The 22,578-nt window shown below is 40.4% G+C and overlaps 1 protein-coding gene across 6 annotated transcripts in view; it reads left to right on the top strand.

Moving 5' to 3' along the window:
- Nucleotides 1-7,333: 7,333 nt before the first annotated feature.
- COL14A1 (collagen type XIV alpha 1 chain) overlaps nt 7,334-22,578 on the top strand; it is a 118,016-nt gene continuing 102,771 nt past the window's right edge. For 2 of the 6 annotated variants that reach the window (XM_040060144.1, XM_040060168.1), the window contains exons 1-5: nt 7,334-7,462; nt 10,668-10,789; nt 16,385-16,501; nt 17,552-17,695; nt 20,781-20,867. In XM_040060144.1, coding sequence (XP_039916078.1) covers nt 10,702-10,789; nt 16,385-16,501; nt 17,552-17,695; nt 20,781-20,867 — 436 coding nt within the window. In that variant the 5' untranslated portion in view covers nt 7,334-7,462; nt 10,668-10,701. Of the gene's footprint in view, nt 7,463-8,493; nt 8,594-10,667; nt 10,790-16,384; nt 16,502-17,551; nt 17,696-20,780; nt 20,868-22,578 lie in introns of those variants that run through there. The other 4 variants (XM_040060160.1, XR_009207627.1, XM_040060153.1 and 1 more) reach the window with 4 other exon arrangements.

The raw sequence follows: 22,578 nt of genomic DNA, 5'->3' as shown, positions 1-22,578 counted from the left end.
ATATCCCTTGCATTCATTACTTATGGTATTTATTATAGAGACCACCACAGATTTGCTTCCAGCTCTTACTGGTTTAAATATTCATTTCAGCCAGGATTTCATTCCAAAGAAAATAATTTCTGGCACAGACGACCACAATCTGTAACTCTTATACTTATTCAGTAAAATATGGGGGAATCCTTCCCTCACTGGGTTAAGTTGTACCACTGGTGGGCTGCAAATTAATCCATACTGCAGCTTAATCCAGTGAAACCTTTTGCCAGGCTAATGTATTTGTACCCATCCATTTACAGCTGCTGGTAGATCCAGCTTCACAAGGTCTGGTTGTTCCTCTTTACTCAGGGCACCTTTCCTCTGTGCTGCCAATGTCCCAAGACCTACCCACCAGATGCAGTGCTCTCTCGGGAGAGTTGATGAAGTCTCAGCATGACTGCAATGTATTTATTTTAACTTTAGTAATGCTTTCTCCCATAACTTCCTCATAGACACACTGCTGAGGCACGGTCTAGATAAGTGGACAGTGAGATGAATTGAAAATTGGCTGAATTTCTGGGCTCAAGGGGTTCTGATTAGGAGAGTGAAGTCCAGCTGGAGCACAGGCCCTAGAAGTGTACCTCAGGGGCTGATACCAGGGCCAATACTGCTTTTCATTACTGGCCTGGTTGATGGTGGAAAGTGCACCTTGAACAAATTTGCAGATAGCAAAAAAGCAGGGAGAAGTGACTGAACCATAACATGGTTCTGCTACCATTTATAGCACCCTCACCAGGATGGAGAAATGCATAATAGGAATATTATGAAGTTCAGCAAAAGGATGTGCAAGCTCCTGCCCTTCAGGAGGAATAACCTCAGATCCAGTACGCACTGGTGGCTGACTGACTTTGCAGAAAAGGCCCTAGAGTGGCAGGCACTAAGCTGATTTCATCTGAGCACAAGAAAACATTTGTGTTGTGGTAAGTTTTTTTCCCCTTCATTGTGAAGGTGGTCAAACACTGGAGTAGGTCACCCAGGGAGGATGTGGAGTTTCCATTCTTGGAGATACTCACAACTCAACTAGACATGGCCCTGGGAATCCACTCTAGGTGACCCTCCTTCAACAGGGTGGGGTTGGACTAGATGGTCTCCAGAGATGCTTCAAAAGACTCTGTGATCCTGTATAATGCTGATGGGTCCAGAACATTGCCAGCAACAGACAAAGAAACTCCTCCTCCTTGTTGCATTCTGAGGGAGAAAGAGCACACACAAGCCCTCCCTGTCCAGTGAGGTGAGATGGGCTCCTGTGAGCATGTCAGAGAGGATAACATCACTTCTCTGATACTCTGCCCTTTCACTGCAGCTATGAGGAGACTGTGGGTGCAGGAAGTTGCACCTCCAGTATCTCAGCAATATGAACTCAGCCTCCCTGCTGCTCGCGGATTTTAAAAAGTGGCTGAGCTCCCTCCCTAAATGGATCTGGACAAGCTGCACTTGTCAGAGGCTCAGAAGGATGAAAGTAGCTCCTGACCACATTGCCAGGCTCATACAGCTATATTTATTCATCAGACCTGGCCAGAGAAAGGCTCAGAAAGTAACTGAGATGTGAAAGTGTAAACACACAGTAGATAACCTCACCTCCGAAGTCTAAAGAGATCTGATTTGACTGCAAGAATGAAAAGCCAACTTTACGAAACACTAACCTTGTCATTCCTGTCATACCTTCTTCATACTGAGAAGAGAACAGAAAAATACATGATTGAATAATATTTGGGTTTTCTTCCATTTCCCTAAGGTCCTTTTGCCCAGTGTTGCTCTCTTTCCTGCATGTTTGGAGGAGCAGGACCAACTCTAATCATGGACTTTTACATTTCGATTGCCATGACATCAATCTGGTTTCTTCTTCATCCCTTTCACTTACTTCATTATATGTAATAATTTTCAGATGAATAGACCTAGCAGCCCACTAAAGTGTTGACAGCACTATAAGTATCAAGGAAAAAAGTATCAAGGAAATGAAAATGACTAATCAGACATGTCAAAAAATAATGAAGCAAAGCTGGACTACTTTGACAGTTCCTGCCTAAAAACAGATGCCAAAAGCCACATTTGTGGGGTTGATATCAGAGAAATAGTTGTAGTACAAAGAAAGCCACTAGAAAAAAATACTTCACAAAAGATAGCCATCCTTTTCAAAAGTTATTTCACTGTTTATTCATATCACAAAGTAATTGTCTTAACTAATTGTTTTAACTAATGAAGAGAAAAATTAAAAAGTAAGCATGCATGGCTAATATGTTAGAGAAGATGCATCACAATTAAAATATTTTTTCTCTATTTTAATTTGGTCAGAATACAGTCCTAAGTTCTTCTCTACTCTCAGTGCATGACTTACTTCATAGATCACCTGATTACTGCAAGTGTTGACAGACTGATCTTGGCAAACCACTTTTCAAAGAGTATTTTATGTTCCATTATATTTAACAAAATGTAAAGCAAAAGCCAGTCATACTTCACCTCAAGTATTATCTCTATGTTATGGAGTTCTTTTAATAGCAAAGAAAGAAAAATCTACAAACTGTTGTTAGGCCTAGGGACTAGTTTGAGTCATTCAGATAGATATGCCATAGTCAAGATCCTTGAATGTGACTGGAAATCTTGCATGCTGGAGGAGAAAGGGCATTTAAAATGGTACATTTCTTTGTAAGGAAAGGAAAAAACCGTATTTTAGTTTAGGAATTAAAAATCAATTTAAAAACATCATTTTAAGAAAAGAATACAAGAATAATTTTATTAAAATAATACAAAACCTATTTAGGTTTTGATTATTTGCCATTTTAAAATATCCCCCAAACTTGGTATTCTCATTTCGAAATCTTGTGAAAAATAGAATACATTACATTAACTAGTATATTGAAAAAGTCAGAGAAATATTCTAAGTATATCCTAAAAAACAGGAGATATGGGAAAAAAGATAAGGATTGATAATTACAGCGTAATTCTGCCCCACAACAATGAAAAACATCCATTATCTTGGTTTCTGTTCAGTTTGCACAAGTACTGCTGCTGGTGATCGATTGCTTGGTTTAATCATACCATTAGATATTTAGCCAGCTCACTCTGAGGTCATGAGCCTGCACTAATTCTGTTCTTGTGATGGGATAATGGACTTGTTTCCAGCTGTATTTCCAACATCATTGCCATGTAATCCAATTCATAGAAATTTTGTGGAATTTACACTAGCCAAGCAAAAGATGGCCCATATCTTGCTGATGTGAATACTTTTAAAATGTGGTGGCTGTAAATAGTTGGTTTTTTGAAATCACTGAGGCTTGGCCAATTCAAACTAGTGGAAAGTAAATTTATGGGGCAAATTCACCATCAGTAAATTTATTCTTAAAATTCAAAGGTTTTTTGTTTATTTGTTTGTTTGTTTGCTTGCTTTTAATGGAAGACAAGAAGGAAACCTTGGTAAATCATTTATACATTAATATTAAGCATATTGTGCTCTTACTCTATTTCCAGATATGCATGTTATGCAAACTCTTTCAAGGAACCTTACCTTTTAATTTTTACCTTGAACTTGTGAACAATGATTCCTCTTTCGAATAATGCAAAGAGATCTGTTGTGCCTTCCAGAGAAAGCTGAGTAAAATCAATGGTAATAAGCATCATTAGCTCTAAAAGTGGTCAAATTATGTTAAAATAGAATTATAAATGAGGAAAATAAAATTATAACAATATAATCAATCAGTTACACTCGAAAGCACACACTTTGCATAATCTTAAAATATTAATTTCGATTCTGATACAAACAGACAAATAAAAACTGAACTATGAAGACATTTGAAGACTACAAAGAGTTGCAGAATCTATTTACCATCGGTGGGATCCTCAAGAACTTTCTTGTTCGAATCACAATACTCCAACTAGCTGCAGCCACAGGATGGTGCTCATGGGCTTTGAACACTACGTTAGAAATATGGGAGGCGGAGGGAAAAAAAAAAAAAAAAAAAAAAAAAAAAAAAAAGGGGGAGCAAAAGAGAGAGCCAGACTCTCGTCTTGGCAGGTTGTTCCTCGTCTTACCTCAAAATACATGAGCCAGCAAGCAATTGTGGATTGGGTTGATTTACCTCCCTGCATTTACCGAGTCTTCAGGGGCATTCAAAATAGACTGATCCATCAAGGGAAGTCACTAAATGTAATCTTTTTGGATTTCATCAAAGCTTTGATACTGTCTCTCACAGAATCCTTCTGGACTGTCTGGCACACAGCTGGATAATGGAGTTATGTGATAGATAAGCAACTGGCTCACAGGTCAGGCAAAAAGAATCTTAATGAATGGGGTGACATCAGACTGGTGACTGTCACTAGTGGGGCTCCATGGGGCTCCATCCTTGTCCCAGTTCTCTTCAACACCTTCATTAACAACCTGGATACAGGACTTGAGGGAATACTAAGCAAGTTTGCTGAAGACACCGAATTGGGAGGAGCTGTCGACTCCCTTGAGGGCAGAGAGGCTCCACAGAGAGACCTCCACAAAACAGAGGACTGGGCAGTCACCAACAATGAAGTTAAACAAGGGCAAGTGCTGGTTTCTGCACCTGGGATGGGGCAGCCTTGGCTGTGTGTATAGACTGGGGGATAAGAGGCTGAAGAGCAGTGCCATAGAAAGGGACCTGGGGGGCAGTCCTGGTCGATGGAAAGATGAACGTGAATCTGCAGTGCCCTGGCAGCCAGGAGGACCAACCCTGTCCTGGAGTGCATCAGGCCCAGCATTGCCAGCTGGGCAAGGGAGGGGATTGTCCTGCTCTGCTGTGCTGTGCTGTGCTGTGCTGTGCTCTGCTCTGCTCTGCTCTGCACTGGGGAAGCCTCACTTTGAGTGCTGGGGGCAGTTTTGGTCACCACAATATAAAAAAAGATATTAAGCTTTTAGAGAGTGTCAAAAGGAGAGCCATGAGGATGGTGAAGGGTCTGGAGGAGAAGCCATATGAGGAGCGCCTGAGGTCACTTGGTTTGCTCTGTCTGGAGAAGAAGAGATTGGAGCGGAGACCTTATTGCGGTTACAACTTTCTTGTGAGCATACGTGGAGGGTCAAGAAATGATGTTTTCACTCATGACCAGTGACAGGACCCAAGGGAATGGCCTGGAGTTGAGTCAGGAGAGGTTTAAGTTGGATATCAGGAAAAGGTTTTTTTTACTTGGAGGGTGATTGGGCACCAGAACAGGCTCTCCAAGGAAGTCATCACAGCACCAAGTCTGACAAAGTTCAAGACGCATTTGGACAATGCTCTTGGGTACATGGTGTGAATCTTGAGGAGTCCTGCACAGGGCCAGGAGGTGGATGTGATGATCCTCATGGGCCCTTTCTGAGACATAAACTTTAGAGAATTAAGGATTTTAGAGGGGTTAAGATTTTAGTTAGGGATAAGTTTGCTGAAATTAACTAAAGTAGATAGGGAGGCTTTGCTGAAATTAAAAGTTAGTAGTTAACTAAGAGAAACTGGGTTTGAGATCACTCTTCCATATTAGAATAACTGATTAGTTGTCAACTTTATGTTTGGTTAGCTGTGTTTATAATGAAGAGTACAGAAACTGATAAATAGCTTTTAGGAACATAAGACAATTGTAGCCTCCTCTGCCCAGAAACCCATTGTAGCCTCCTCTGCCCAGAAACCCATTGAACAGTCACAAAGACAGGAAATAGGAGTCCTGCTAGGGATTCATTTATCACACTTGCATTGAGAAGGTAGAAAGGTCAGAACGAGGAAGACTTCTTCACTTCCTCATTTTGGGGACCCCTCCCCATGAAAAGGACCACCGACCCATTTCAAAGAACAAAACTACGCATGCTTAATAGCTTTTTAGCTTATTACCATACGAAGTGGGAATGGGCTGTACCAGAGTTATTAACATGCATTTGTGTTTTGGGTATTCAATGGTTTTGTAAATAAAAGGACTCTGTGATCACCTGTAAATTGTGGTGTGTATTTGGGAGCTATCCCGCACACTGCCTGGCATCATAATAAACATACACTTTCTAACTTTAAACTGTTAGAGAGTCTTTGTCCGTCACAGTTGGGTATTGATACTAGTTCAATACCCATATTTTTTTAATAAGTCACTTCCAACTCAGCATATTCTATAATTCTATGATTCTATGAGCTATTTCTTTTTCTGGGTATTACTGGTTAGCTAAATACATAAATCAGGGAGTAAAAGAGGTACAAACGGTATCATATTTAACATCAATGATCTGAACATCTTTTTCTTTAGAGGAATTGTTATCTTTCAAGCTACTCTTCTTGACTGGTATATGTGTTGGCTGTTGCACACAGCTCTCAGTGCAGTGGAATAACTGCAGGTGACAAGATCTAGGAATCCGGGAAATGCTTTTTAGATCTAGGAATGGTTTTGAACCTTTGCTATAGAAAACAACTGGACTTAAAGAGTTACTTTATAGTTCAAACTCTTCTGCAGTTTGACTGGAAAGACATCCATGGATTTGGACAAGAACGTGCAGGACTGGGAATCCTACTCAGCAACAGGAGGTCCTGCTTTACACTTAGTCACAGTCATCTCCCTGTGACTCACTGCCTTCTCCTTCTCTAGAAGGGGCTCCTATTTACATTGAGAAAGAATCTGTATCACATCTCTGTATCACCTACGACTGATTCTTAACCTCAGTCCTTCAGTGACTTCATTTGTAATTTTATACAGATGACCAGGCATGTTGTAATGAATATTTTTATTCACCTCTTAAATTCTCAGGAATTACAGACTTTGTGAATAGTAGCCTTAATTGTAAATTCAGTAGGATATACCACAGGGCAACTCATATTTCTGTGGAAATATAGAATATAGATTCTGCAATTCCATGTACCATTGCAGTGTCTATCCATATGGCAAAAAAATGTAGGTATGTACTACAAGACTTTTAATCAAGGTTCATAATAAACCAGAAAAGTGTTGGAATGCTTTTATATAAAAATTTCCCCAATGAGTCACTGATCCACGTTTCTCAATAGCTGGCGTGGGGAATACTTACATTCCGAGTTGTACAGCGGAGTAGGCAGCTTCTAAATCATTTATAAACGAAGTGAATAAGGAGCTTTGGAGAGAGGAAAATGAGCTGACAGATAGCAAACCCAGAAGACCAAGGACACCGGCAAGCCCAGTACCGGCCCGTGGAACGCTGCCCGCGCCCCCGTCCCCGCCTCCCGCGCACCTGGGCGCGCCCCCGCCGCGGGGATCGGGATCGGAGGGTGGGATCTCAGGCATCGTTTATGCCTCTTCCCTCCCCCTCCCCTTCTTTCCACCTTCTGCTCTATAATTGCCCGCCTCCTTTCTCTACCCTTTCGCCTTATCAGATGCGGAGCGGCCAGCGGGGAGGGAAGCGGCTCTCCCGCAGCCAGCTCAGCGCCCGCAGCCCCGCGTGAAAAGGAGCGGCCGCTCCCCGCCGGCCGCTCCCCGGCTGATGTCCGCACAGGTCGGTGTGCGCTGCGCTTCGTCCCCCTCGAGGGCAGGAGAGAGGCGAGGGGGGTCGGGGCAGGACCGGAGCGCTTCCCATCCACCTGCCCGGCCACCTCCGCGGCGGCAGGACCGGAGCCCCGGAGGGAGAATGGGGCGAGGGAGGAGATAGAGGAGTGGAAGGTGGCGAGCTCAGGCTAGGACGGGAAAACCCCTTTAGGAACCCCCCTGCAAAGGCCTTTATTTTATAGCCGATAGTAACTAACCCCCAGTCAGTCTCACTGTTGGTGCGGCGGAGGCTCTGGCTGCTGCCCACGTCTCGCCTCCTCCCTGCCTGCCTGCCTGCCTCGCTCCGTGCCGCGCTGTGTCGGGGCAGTCGCTCTGCCCCGGCCCCGCTCGGTGCTCTCTTCGCGGAGCTGCCCGGGCCGAGGAGCGCGTCCCCGCCGCGTCCCCGCTCCCTGCCGTCAGCCCTTGGCTCCCACGGGGCCCATTCCCCGCCTCAGCTCGGCGGAGACAGCGAGCTCCCCGCCGTCCCTCCCTTAACCTGGGGCGGGGGGCGCTCGGTTTCGCTGGTGCTGGTGGTGGGGACCCCCGAAGAGGAGTCGGGGGTCAGTAGCGGAGCCTGTGAGCCGCGGGCCCCTGGCCAGGCTGCCGCTGCTGTGGGGCCGTGGAGAGGCGAGCGGGGGAGCGCGGTCCCCGTCTCCCCCGCCGCCTCCCTCTGCGGGAACGGGGCAGGTCGAGCTCCGGCCCTGCCCAGCGGGACGTCGACCCAGGGAACGTCAGCATGTTCCCGGGCAGCTCGGCCGCGCCACTCCGCAGCGAGACACCGAGATAGGGGAAAAACCCCGAGTGACCGCCCGTCCCGGGGCTGCGCCGGGGCGGCTCAGCCTCCTCCCTTGGGCCGGGCGCGCCGAGCCGGGGCAGTACGGAGCATGGAGCTGTGTGCCGCGTTTGTCTCCCCGGCAGCTCTTCTCCGTCCCTCAGGAGAAGGTGCCCTGTCGCCGGACCCGTGCCAAGAGTCCTGGAGCCAGGCCTAGGAGAGATGCTACGGGGAGCGGGGCTCGCCTCACGGCAGGATTCTTGGCTTGCTTGGTGTCTGCTCCTAGCGCTAGTCTAGCAGATTACTCATTTACCACATACTTACTAAAAGGTGAAATACATAAAAGGCAGAAGGACTAGGACACTCTTTTTTAGTCCCAGACTATGCCAGCCACAAGGTGGCTGCAGACGGGGGTTTCCTTTCCTAGTTAAGTGAACCCTGACGTGCGGATCATTGCAGAGGAGAACTTTTGTGTAGTTGATCCAGCAGCAGTTGTGTCTATTCCAATAAATCTCATTTCTCTAACTTTTCTCTAAAAGCAACAGTAGAGAATGGTTCTAAAACAGGATTGATTACCTGTCAGTATTTAATAGCTCTTGCTTTCGAGGAGGGTTTATATCAAATGTAGCAGATGGGGAATTTAGCCACCACTGTGAGTGAACATTGTAATGTCTGGGTTATTAATGGGAGGAAAGCCACACATCATCAGCGGTAACTGCCTGGAAGAATGAATTGTTTGCTGTCATTTGAAGAGTCTGTATTTACTTGATCCAGGTTGTATTCCTGAGTGAGGGGAGAAGCATCAGTACCCAACATGAGATACAAAAGAGGCGGATTTCAGCCTGTTCTGAGATACTCTCAGCTCTTTCTGTTGCCTGTCACTAGCCAGCGCTGACTGTGGTCCTTGGGTGTTTGACTCTTTGGTTGATGTCGTAGGAAATCTGTGAACTTTGCACAGGTTTCTGAATTCTGTCTGGAGGATGGATCTAAGAACTCTGCAGAACAATATATAAGTTCCCGGTACACGTCTTTGATTAGGGATCTAGGTTATTTTCCTCTGTCTTGTGATATTTATGCTATAAGAGATAGATTAACATTAAGTAATGTGAAATTTGTTGATAATTTGGTTAAAACTTTGATAACCTCCTGTGGAGATGGAATTTGCAATGTATAATCCCCCTATATATTTCTAGGAGTTGTATCAAGCATTCATGACTGGGATTCGTGACAGTAGATCTACCGAGTCCTGGGACTCCTATAGCAGGTTGCAAATACTCAGAGAGAGAGAGGCAGATGTAGGTCTTATCCTCTTATTTTTAATAATGATTCTGTCTGCTTTTATATTAGATAGTGGATGAACCACTTGCTTATGTGCCTTCAAGACAAGGAAACACGGAAGGCAAATACAGTGATGGCATGTCAGGAATAGTAGAGAAAATGACAGAGGAGGTAAATGGGAGAAACCTGCAAAACAGAAATACATAAACCAAAATTTACCCAAGTAAACCTTCAAATGCTCTTTGCTGACAGCAAGAAATCTACTATTAATTATTTTAATCTGTTTTTCCTGTAGAATTCTTACAGGATAGGACAGCAAATATCTTCTTGGCCTAGAAAATGGACTAAAACTAATGCAGTGAAGTTGAGTGAAAGAGAAATCTTTATAAGTATGGTGCTAGGCACATGTTGGTATATCCTGAGATAATTTTTTTAAGCTAACTTCTGTGGTCAGGTAAATTACCCATTCTGGAACTTGCTCTTTGGCACCAGAATTGTTTCCTGTAACCAAGCTAGTTCACCTAGGACTACCTTTAACGTTCATATACTGCTGCATTCTAAAGTGTTGATTTCTCCTAACTGGTTAAGTTAGTGTAAATGGTTTTGACCATGATATTACCTACTGTAGGTGCAGATAGTACAACAGAGAGCACAGGATAAACTGAAGTAGAAAAAGGAAAATGGACAATGGGAAGAGGATGTCAGTTCCTTCAGAACAAAGTTCTGACTTTTTAGAAAAGCTTCAGAGTTCTTTGCCACTGATATCTTTATAAGGTTCTTACGAAACTTGATTGTATAGAAATACATTGTACTTTGTTATCTACAGCTTACACTATTCCCAATGCTTGTGTATGATTAGCAAAGAAAATACAATTTCTTTTTAGTAGCCCAAGTGGGGTTCTTTGTCCCTTTCAGGTAAAATGTGCTTTGGTCATTAAACTGCTGGCAGGAGAGTTTGCCTCCACTGATGTCTGTTTTTAAATTCCTTATTGTTTGTTTGTTTTGTTTGCTTGGGGGTTTTTTGTTTGTTGTTTTAATCAAATCCTAATTTTCTCCACAATTTTCATTTAAGTGGGTGCCTTCTCTTTGCCTGTTTAGTAAGTCTTTTTGTTCCATGTGTTTTCAGACCTGCTGATACTGTGTGTATTGAGGGGAAGAAGATGCTTTGTCGAAACCAGATACAGAGCTGTTTTCTCCTGGCTTTTCTAGCTGTCACAGCTTTTTTCATCAGTGATGTCCAGGGCCAAGGTAAGTCATAAATAAGAAGATGGAGCTTTTCACTCTGATGTGCAGAAATAAACCTTTCATTCCAAATGCAAGTGTTACTTCCTCCTTAGTAGGATATGAATCCAATAATATTGAAATGAAGCAGGAATTTTCCTGCTGAGCTCATGGAGCAGGTGGGAGTAGAATTACATCTTCATGTGTGCTCTTTGAACCCAATATCTCAAACAGCATAAATATTTGTACAAATTCATGTGTCTCAAAATGGGTTAAACACAACAGGTTTTTACTCCTATTTACATGAAAGTACTTACCAGAAGTTGCTCTTATTGTCCTCTACATAATCAAGTAAGTTTGAAGGATCAGCTATGATGTGAAACTTGTATGGAATATGTATTTTTTTCTCTTTTGGAACAGTAGCTGTTGTAGTGCTCGTATCATTCCATATTGCACAGATATTTTAAGTGTCACAGACTGTATCTGCAGCTTTTAAAATTAAAATCTCCTTTGTGAATATTAAAGGTTACTGCTGGGATTGTTACATACTTGTTGGATTGTATTGACAGTGTCTGACTGCTAGAGAAAAATTATCCCATTGCTTGGGGAAGGAGGGAGGAAGAATACCAATGAGTTTTTATTATTTCTACAAAAGGCATTTCTCTCAACTTTAGATTTATGTAATCCCTTTGATATGAGATTGTGTGGACATAACTGGGAGCAGAATTGGATCCTGGGGTCTTTTAAAGCATTTTGTATAATGTATTATTTATGAGCACATTTGGAGACTATTGGAACCATGAGGCTTTCAAAATCCTGATAATACAAGTAGCACTGTTGTGCATTTTGCGTGGCACTTGAATGCTGGGAAGCATACCATCTTGGATGTTTGGAAATCTGTGAGCATCTTACAAGCCTCTCCCAGAATTTAGGGACACATGTAAGCTGTAATATTTGATGTTGGCGATGTGAGGTGAATCAAGAAATGTACGTTCCCAATGTTCAGTGCATCATTCTGGTCAGAAATTAGCTCCAGAATGTTTGTGACTTAATGAGCCAAAAAAGCAAAGCATATGGTCAGTCTTTTCTCTGTATTTCAGTCCTAATACATATGGTTAAGATTTGGAAAACAAGACTGGGGATTGAGATCCATCTCCAGAGAGTTTTGTGAAATTCCTTGATCTTGGAAAACTATATTTTTCTCTGCTTTTTTAAAACTTTGATTCAATAAGTTATAGTTAGAGAGTTTTCTCCCTTTAATACTAATACAATGAAATGAAAGTCAGAGAGGGTTTTGGGTTTTTTTCCACAGTAATCACACCAGCAGCAGCTAGAGTTGGTGTACTTGATGAATAAAGAACAATACTTCCCTTGTTTTTACACTCTTTCAGCAAGCATCAGCTATGGAATGCTGTCAGCAGTGTGATAATAAGCTAAGTGGACCATTGCCTTAGCCCAAAATGACTGTTATGCTATTGAATTAGGTGATATGAAATCTCTGTTCCAGGTTCAAAGAAAAAAAATATCTTGGTACACTAAAAATAATAAGATGTTTCTCAAATTTTTTCTTTTCTTGAGGTTGCCACCTCTTGAAGTAAACATTTCATGCAGCTGGCTAACTATTTACAATTTAATACAGTGTGTTTGTCTGTTTTAATCAACTGTACACTCTGCCAAGTTGTAGGAAGAGCTGGCATTAGTTCCAGCCTGTGTTTCCTTCCTTTGGCAAAGATGCTCAGGTAAAGGTGTGTGATGTGACTTCTTGGAAAGGAGAATATGTTTGTGAGACTGAATCCAACATGCCTGAAGCTACAAATTATCCCTTCAGAGGAGCTATGTGGTTCTATCTCATTTTTCGCCCTATTGCCTTATAAACCACATATCGCTGTTCAGTTTTTACTCCACAACAATTATTTTTTCAGCACTGTTGTTTCTTTCCCATTCAATATAATGTATAAATAACAGCTTTTGTCTACTTGTGTTCTTTTATAGTACATAAAAATAGTGCTGGGCAAGAAACACTTGAGAATTTTTCATTTATTCATAAAGTAACTTGCTTTGAGAGTTTTTCTGTATTTAAAGATGGAAACACTTCTTTGTGTAGCAATAATTTTCATGTGTTACTACTGTAATTGCTAAGTAATTGTGGTGCATATTAACTTGTTCAATTCTTATGACAGCAGCAAATTGAAAGCCACAATATTTAGTTGGTATCCAAATTTAGACTATTGGAGTTCTTGGAGAATTGTCCATAAGCAATTTATCGTATTTTTTTCTTTCCAATAAGAGTTGAAAACATTCTTTCCTTAGCTGTCCATAAGAGCTATGTGTTTGGAGTGCTAATTTACCTGGTGGAGTAAACCAAAGCCTTGAACTTGTCAGTTTTCTTTTGGGTGACCGCTCTAACGTTGCTGACAGCCGTTCTCTTTTGCATTCCTGTAAAACCACTTAATGAGATCTAGCTACTGATTTTTATCAGTTAACTGACTCAGCTTGGATTAATTTTTTTCCCTTTCTGCAAGAAGTGAGATTTTGTTCCACAGACAATAAAGGTCCAAAGAAATAAAGATATCCTCTTCAGGTTGGTGAATGTGTAGTAATTCCCATCAATATTTTGTTGTCTGTTTGAGTGCTAGATTTTTAACTTAGCTTTATGTACTTTTCTATGCCAGAACATTAGTCTTTGCACAACTAAAACACAGTTGATTATCTGCCTAGTGAACAATTATTTTCTTTCTTATAGTTTATTGCTATGTGGGAATGTCCCTTATGCTGCACTGCTGCCTTTAATACAAAAAGTACCCAGTGAAAACTGACCAGTTATGTAAAGACTATTCTGGCACAACTTTTCTAGTCTTTCACATTGTAACTCTGTAGTATATGAAAAAACTTCTGGTGATTGTGTCCTTCCTTGCTTGTAAAGTCTGTGATTGTTTTTTAGGGGCTCAAATATTTACTTGTTTTGGTGATGGCTAATATCAGTTAGGCCAGAACTATGCTTCTTTGTTAGAAGGTGCTTTCAGAAACTGTCAAGTTGAAAGCAGGATGGAAAGAAATGATGGGAAAGGAAGAAGATGGCAGAGAAAGTGAACTCTGAAATTATAAGACATGATTTTTTTTTTTACAATCCTTGATGTTACCTTATTGCTCTCTGCTCTGCTTCTTAATCCCCATACAAATTTACCATTTAATCCCAGTAAAATCTGCAGCATTTTCACACTTCCATACAGCCATTATTTAAGAGCTTATTTTCTATTCCTGAGGCAAAATAATAAATGAATTGTATTTTTGCAAACTTCTAGGTGTGATTTGTCACTCTTGTTCATTCATCAATTTATTGTGATTTATGTATAGCTCAAAGACACAATGAATCTGAGAATGAATTAAAAGCTGTAATTCATAATTACAGTCTGCTTGGCTTTAAAAACTTTTTGCCATAGTCTCTGTCATGGTTTTACAATTACAGCATGCTGAATGTTCTTGCAGAAACCTGCCTAGCAAAACATTTTGCAGTACAAGGGCCAAATTTTCAAAGAACCGGTGGTGTATTTGCAGCGATTCCCGCGCTCGATCTTGCTTGTAGCCTTTCTTTCTAAACTTCAGGGAGGTGACAGACAAGCTGAAGATGAGGTCTGACAAGATTGTGCCAAGTAATTAAGGAAATGCATGGGTTGGGTGTGAGCCCAGTGCTGAGAATCAGAATAGCTTTGAGTGTGTGGAGTTCGTGCGCTGCCTGATGTTTCTGTCCCCTTGCCTCTCTTCTTTAGCTTGTTCTCTGAGGTCTTTGAGAAAGCACAGGTGTTGCTGAGGTGTTCTTGGTAATTATGTGCTCTCTTTTCTGTGTTCTGGTGTTAAGTCCCTCTAGGAAGAGAACTGCAGAACCTGCCCTTGTTCTGACAAAACTGCCGCTTACAGAATGAGAGGCTGGATGCAAGGGAATATATCTCTAGTATTAAACCTCCAGATTCTTACTTCTGAGATCCACGCGTATTTAGCAGCAGATGACATGAAAAAACACACACCCCTGAATCTCAAAAAACTACAGCCTGTCTTTTTCCTTCTTTCTTCCCCCAAGCTGCTGGAAAAAATAGCATGTAGGAAAAAGTTATTGATTCAGGACAGGTTTTTGGCTGCTGCTGGTGCCAGAGCTGCATCGGCTGTAGCAGGTCAAATGGAGAGGCCAGAGATTGTTGGCCAGCACATTCTGCCTGTTGTCTCAGATGCTCCATGTGCTGTAGTCCTTAAGTCTCAGAAATATCATGAGACTGTTGGTTTACTCTATCTGCAGGACCAACAAACTGTGGGCATGAGCCTAGTCAATTAAGAGCAATCTTAGATGTGGGGAAAAGAAATTGCCACTTGCCTGTTCCAGATTAACTTCCCTGATTTCTTAGACTTACTAATAGAAACCTTAAGGACATAGTGGCAAAGGCACCATGGGTTTGGAAAATGAGGGAGCCTGTTCAGGGGGTTGTGGAGACAATGGGAAGAGGAGGAGTAAGGTTGGAGGTGTGAAAGGTTTTCTAGTCCTTCTGTTGTTCAGCCTCTGGGTAGCTTCCCTGGCTGCCTTTCCCTGTAGATTAGTTTGTTCTCTGTGAGCCAAATTCTATTCAAATATATGAAGATTCCCCCTTGTTGACAGCCTTGGATACCCCAGGCTGCACTGCTAGCTGCTCTGCTGCAGTTCTTCAGTGAAGAGGGAATGTGCCCCAAAGCAGAGTGGAAAGGTTTTGTTGAGTGAGGTCCAGCATCTGTGGAGTTTGACTGAGCAGTGGAACGCAAAACTGTGAAAAACTAGTTTATGTGCAGAGACACAAAGTTGCTGATATGACAGTAACAACAAGGGGCAGTTTTCCCATTTGTTCTTGTGTGGGTTGCTTCACTGACATATTGTCTCTTTTTCAATAATTTCACACTTTTATTCATTTCACCTGCTGCTTCAGTTTGAAACCTAGGCAATGGCACAATATAAATAGAAGCTAAATTTTACTTACCATCTAGATTGCCCCTGTCTAAGTCTTGACTTGCCTGTGCATGCCTGCCAGTCTTGATGAGACTGAAGCTGTGTTTGCAGCTGCAAAGTTTTTGCTGCTTAAGCCAGGTTTGCAAATTGGGCAGGTGATGTTCCCTTTGCCTTCTGCATGCCTGTCTTTTCTCTTGGTTATTCTCTCCTCACAAGGGTTTGAAAATTTGGCCCTGGGTGACATTGTGTGGGGAAATGCCCACAGTGATGAGAGGTAAAGGAGTGTAGGTCCTGCATACTGTCAGTGTAAGCAAGTGAGCAATTTTAATTCCCATATATTAACAAAGAGCATTTTTATTACCAGCTTTGCCTGCTAAACTAGTGTCTTAACATCTAACATTGTTTGTCTTTCTGTCCTCTGCTGTTAGGTCGTTTAGTTTGTTTTGTAAAGAGATAAATACAAGGTCTGTCTGAGGGAAGTAGTGCACTTGGGGATGTCATTTTACAAACTAATAAACTGATGTGTGTGACATTTTAAATAACATGCATCCTTTACTATTAAAATTTTGTTGTGTTATTATATGTCTTTATTTTTGTTTGTTTAAAATTGGTTAGTCTTTATTTGAATGTAAAATGTTGTTTTCTTTCCAAACTTGCAGTTTCCCCACCAACAAGACTAAGATACAATGTAGTGAGTCCTGACAGTGTGCAGATCTCTTGGAAAGCCCCCAAAGGGCAATTCACTGGATATAAACTTCTTGTCACTCCAAGTTCAGGTAAGAGTCTGTATGTTCTCTTAAGGTGAAAGAACTATCTTCCTAAGGCATAAAAGCTTTTCAGAGTTTAATGTCATCCTCCACAATGAAGAAATTGTGAGCAAGCTTTGGGTAATGAAGTACTGGCTGATCAACAGAAGAGAGACTGATTTCACTAGAGGGTGGTCAGGCACAAAAATGGGAATCAGATGCTTAAGGCAGCAGAAATGGGTCAATGCTAGTTATGCTTCATATGTAGTGTTTGGGAATTGTCATTGATCATCTGTCTTTACCTTTCTTCTAGTGAGGTGTAAGGAAGTCTAGGAAGTATTCAAGAGAAAGCATTGGATTCCTAATTCAGTCAATCTTTAAGGTGGATCTCATCGTCCCTTATCCCTTAGTGAGCTCTCTAGAAAAGATCAGAAAGAATTAACAAAAACAAGCAATCTTTTAAAGTTTTTTTGGATGAAAACTTGAAAAGGTAGATAACAAAGTATCTGTATAGAGCCAGAAAGGTCCTACTTCTGTACATTTAAAATTAAATTTAGGTACAGAAACAGTTTTAACATACAGCTAAAATACATCTTTGTACATATTGGCATGCAATCTTTATATGTAAATGGCCACAGAAATGTTTAATGTTTGTATTTATACATGAGAATTTCCTTGCCCAAAGAAAGATGGCAAAGTACGGTAGGGTCAGAATAGGCAGCCAATCATAGAGTGAAAGCAGTCAGTATGATGTTACCAAACTTGACAGATTTTTGTAAAATGTTTCTTTTTTCTTAATGATTTTGGTGGACACCATGGCTGTTTCATAGTCCCAGATACAAATGCTGACCTTAAGAGTGTTTCTGTTTAAGGAAACTGGTTAGACTGGAAATCTTGTTGCTTTTCTGGGATCTTCTCTGGCCTGTATGCATAGCCTCAAAAGTGGAAAAAGTGGGAATGCTTAGGTCAAGGTAGAGCTTGAGGTATTTTTAAGTTATTACATTCATTGTGCTGTAAGAAAAGCAAACAAAGTTATGTGTTTGTTCTGTATTTTAATTTTTTTTGTCTTTTCTCCTATAGGTGGAAAAACAAATCAATTAATTCTTCAAAATACTGCAACCAAAGCAATTATTCAAGGTCTCATTCCAGATCAAAATTATGCCCTTCAGATCATTGCATTCAGTGAAGACAAGGAGAGTAAGCCAGCACAAGGCCAGTTCAGAAGTACGTGTCTCTTTATGGCTGACATACAGAATGTATCAGATATTTAATGTACCTTTTGAAATGGTAAGAGGTCTTACACAAAGGGATGGAAAATGATGGAAAACCAGTTTTTTCTGTAGTGGAAGGAAAATCAAAGCCATGTATTTTAACTGGTGTAAATACAGGTGGAGGCCTAAATTGATTGCATAGTATATTGCATTGGGCTATTTTTGTTTCCACTGGATTGGCATCCCTTTCTTCCTCATTTCATTAGGAAATTAGCTGGAATTAGCTATTTTATGGAAAGAATATTTTTTGAATAGAAGAAAGTGCTATATTCTGATACATTAAAAAAATTCCTTTTTATTAAAACAATGCTATAGCTGTGCCAACTGGCAACTACATACTAGTTCAGTAGTATGAAAGGATGATTTCTTAATGGTCTTCAGTGGTCAAATATGTTTACAAATTTAATTTTTTATATGATCAAGACATGCTCTTAATGTCTATATCGTAATGATATAGACACATCTGATTTATCTTGATCCTCATGTTAAATGTGTTAAATATGATTAGTGGAGATTTGGTTGATAATATGGCAGTGTAGGAGTACAGTTGAAAGCCTAACGAATTCTCTGACACTAAATTTTTCACACTGCCTTTGCTAAACTAACTTGTCTTAAAACCAGCACAAGATAAAATATGCCGAGTACTTGATGTTGTATGTATCCAAGTCCTTTTAACTTTTCATCACGAAGACTATGTATTTATTATCTTAACTTCCATCCTGGTTAGGAAACCCACAAAACCACAGATTACTTTAGCATCAAAGAGAAGCCTACAGAAGGTTACAGCAAATTCTATAATATTAGGGGTAGCTGTTTTGAAATGGCATTTAGGAAAAGTAGAGGTAGCAACTTGATTTAAGAAGATGGGGATTGTGTTCTGTTTAGTATATTCTCTTTGCTGCACTTAAGGCTGGAGTTTAATTTAAAAACATGATGCCTTTCATGAGTAAAACCAGATACAGCACATATACAGATCCTTTTTTTGCTCTTCTGTATGATAGGTTTTTTTTTCCCCTGTTCTCTGACATGTGGCCACGAATTCTTGAGATGAAAAAAGGTCAAATATATAAAGAGCTTTGAGAATATAATCTGGTTTAGTGCATTGGAAGTATGGTTTTAATGTTGTGGAGTTGTAACTGACGTACTAAGAATTCTCAAGTTTACAATAAAATGTTATTGTCAAAGGAGTATTTCTCTTTATATAGTGTGGTATACATTCTTATTCTAATACATAGTGTTTAATGAACTAAGATCAATGGGGAATTTTTTTCCTTTGAAAATGCAGATGTAAAAACATGTGCTAGATAAAATCTTTGTCTGCATAAATATTTGAGTAAAACTGCTGTCTTGGCTCTTCCTATGTGGTCAGAATTTTGACAGTTCCCAAATCCAGAAATCTCTGTCAGGATGTGACCAACTTGTCTCCTTTGAGCATTTTCAGACTTTTGTACCATTTTTTCTGGAGACTTGCCCCTCAATAGCACGAGCATTAGAGGAGGCCAGCTAATTTGCCTTGCTCTTGGCCTTTTCTCAAAGGAATGTTCCTAGAAGGATACGAAGCAGCATTGTTTTTGGCCAATGTTTTTCTGGTATTTCACTTCTTGTTTTAGTCAGAGTCTTGTCCAGTAAAGGATTAAACCAGACTTCTGACTAAGACCTGGTGTCATTGTGACATCATTTGTAACCCAGCTAATAACCAAGGTCCGCCATGGTAAAAGCTGGCTCCACAGCAAGCTTGTGGACTTGAATTTGCTCCCAAAGCAGTTTCACAATTGTTTGCTAAAGGGAGAGGTGATAGACAGTATACAGGCTGTCTTAGTAAGAAGAGGAGTCAAAATTTCAGGATTTTATTCTCATCTCTGTACTTTGAGTGTGAACACTGTAGGTTCTGTGAAGGATTGTCATACTGAGAAAATCACATTCTAGTGTTTGACAGGGGCTCATTGTCTTCCTGAAAACTTAGTCTTGTGATTATATTTTGGATTGGAACATGGAACACTACTGGTTGGTTCAGATATTCCACATACTATTGGGTAAATTAGTGAAATCCATTTGACTTTGGTTCCACTAATGTACAACAGAATATTTGCACTGTCTCTTACATAGTCAAGAGACAGATATCCTTTCATGCCCTCAAGTGGTTTTTTGAATGATGAAGCACAGAGAGACTTTGGCCCTGGCTGAGGATGAGTGCCTGCTAGGATGAATGTCAGTCATAATCCAGTTTTACATGAACTAAGAAGTGTAATTGGAATAGATTTTTATTTTCTGTGGAAGATATTCTCAGCTTCATTGTTTTAAGCTTTTCCTGGCTGTTGCAGACAGCTGGAGTGTGGATAACAATTAGCGTTCCAAAATTCTGGAAGGGCTTTTTCTTCCCAATATGTGACTTTAGCAATGACTTTGTCTGGCTTTGTCAGAACCTTCAGACTATTAGTAGAGCGATACTGGCTACTAATGTAATATTAGGAATTGCTAACCAAATTGGGTTCTGCTTGGTTGTTGTGAGAGATTTGGGACATAGTAAGGAAGATATCCCACCCACTTGTGGAAAAGGAAACTGTCAAAGTCTCAGCTCTGGAGCAGTCTTGCACTCCTGGGAGTATTTGGTGCCCTGAATACAGATTTGGTCATGAGATCTAAGCTGATTCTGTAAAGAGGACAATGTAACAGCTGGCCTATGTGCTTTTGTGTTGACTGACTTGGAGGGGAACTTTGAAATGCTGGACTTTCCCCAGCTAGCTTTGCCAATTTTCTGGACTATATTTCCAGTGTGGGATCTTGTCTGCATGGGTTTAGGTGCTGATGTCACTATTTGGACTCTCCTGTGTGAAGAGAGTCAGTTTTGAGAGTTTTAATGATGATAGAATGGGGAAAGATCCATTAAAAAAATAAACACAAAGGGAAGGAGGGGGAAAAAAACCAATAACTCATTACTTAAGCATATCTTCAGATGTTTTGTGCAACTGGCTTTATCAGGAAGAAGAAAATTACATGCTTGTTTCTAGATTAACTGATTCTCCCCACTTACTTTACAGTTAAAGACATAGAGAGAAGAAAAGACACAAATAAATCCAAGGTGAAGGATCCAGAAAAAACAAATGCGAGTAAACCAGCTCCAGAAGGTCAGATCATAATGCATACAACTTATGTGATATTTTGAAAATAATCAGCTTCTTTATTTAACTTGGCCATTGTAGAGATTTTCTGCGTGATAGTACTTTAAATCTGATTGCCAGGGTTAAATTAAATATAGGGGAAAACCCAGTATTTTCAGAAATATTGGAGAGTTGCTACAGAGGTATTGCTTTTATTTCTGTGTTTTGCTTTGCTTTTTTATAAAGTACTAAATGCTATCATGAGTAGATGAAAATTGCTAAAAAATAATTGTAGATAATAATAAAATTATGAAAAGCTGCTTGTACTTCCTTACTGGGTGCACTTTGAGTAGTGGAATAATTATGCAGATGTGTGTGTATGTAATAACTTCTTCTTGGCTGTAAGACAGACTGGCAGTATGAATTCCCACATAAAGTCAAATTAATACTATTGTATAATTAGCCACATAATAACGTGATAAGTCTGTCCTAGAGTAGGTTGTATATATGAAAACATTTGAAACATTTTGAGGGAAAGAAAAAAAAAGGAGTTAATTTTGTCCTGTTGCAAGGGGCCAATCTTCTGGTGAAATGTGATACTGCTTGCCATGAGAAGTTCATCTAGTATGGATGAAAATCTATTTCAAGCTTAACATACAGCTCTATTTCCTGTTATTTTAAAATTCAAATAGCATCTTCTTTATGAAGTAACCCCAACAGTAATTATTCCCTTCAGAAGTTATGGTATACAGAACAAAAAGAGCTTGGTATGACCTTAAATAGTCTCTCTGTGAATAAACCGGACAATTTCAAGGATCCCATTTTCCCCTTCCATATAAATCTGTCTCCAGTGATGCAAGGATAAAAGACCTCACCCAAAGCTCCTTGAAGCCCATGCAAATTTTTCTTTGGTGGGTTTTTATTCTTACCATACATTTTTGTGTCATGCTGTATTTATTAACACTATGCAAGTTTGTTTCTATACAGCATTTCTCAAGCCAAAACACCCTTGAATTCCATTGGGTGTATTGGAAGAATGTTGGCTGGCGTTTGCAACACTAAAGAGACAAGTTGTACCTGCTAGTGCATGACAGGGTAGTGGATAGGTGATCTTTCTTACATCGTATCTAGATGAAGGCCGTGTTGGAAGAAATGACTGAACAGAGAAGGAAAATGTGATTTGCTTTTGCAATGAAGGACAAGTGATAAAAGTTGAAGGGGGGGGAAACTGGGCCTATACTTGGAAAATGCTGATTAAATACAGACAGAAGAAAGTGTCTGCCAGACTGCAGGAGAGAATTTATGCTTTTTTCATGGAGTAAGGGCAAAAATACAATTGGCAAGAGGAGTTTGGATCTGCAGTCTCTCCCTTTTTAGGATTTATGTTTACTTTTGAAGTTTTTAGTTTAGTCACTTTCCTCATTCCTCCACCACATTTTACTCATCTGAACTTTTTCAGCTGCACCAGGGCAGTTTGTACAAAACACATCTCCAGCGCTTGTGAAAAGGTATTCCCCTATACTTATTGTAGCAGGTTTTACTAAAAAACTGGGGTATGCATTTAAAACTAAGGCAAAACTTACAATCTTCTTGATCAGCAAACCTGATCATTAAGAAAAAATATGCCAATTTTTATGAATTCTTGAATTTGTTTAGCCCTATTTCCAACTCAGCTTTATATTATTGAAAAGTAGCAGGCCTTTTTCCTCTTACAGTTGCATATTTCTCTGCTTTGCGC

This window comes from Hirundo rustica, chromosome 1, assembly GCF_015227805.2.
Source record: "Hirundo rustica isolate bHirRus1 chromosome 1, bHirRus1.pri.v3, whole genome shotgun sequence".
Taxonomy (NCBI): domain Eukaryota; kingdom Metazoa; phylum Chordata; class Aves; order Passeriformes; family Hirundinidae; genus Hirundo; species Hirundo rustica.
Note: the sequence above shows the minus strand (reverse complement) of the source record. Positions and strands in the feature narration are given on the sequence as shown.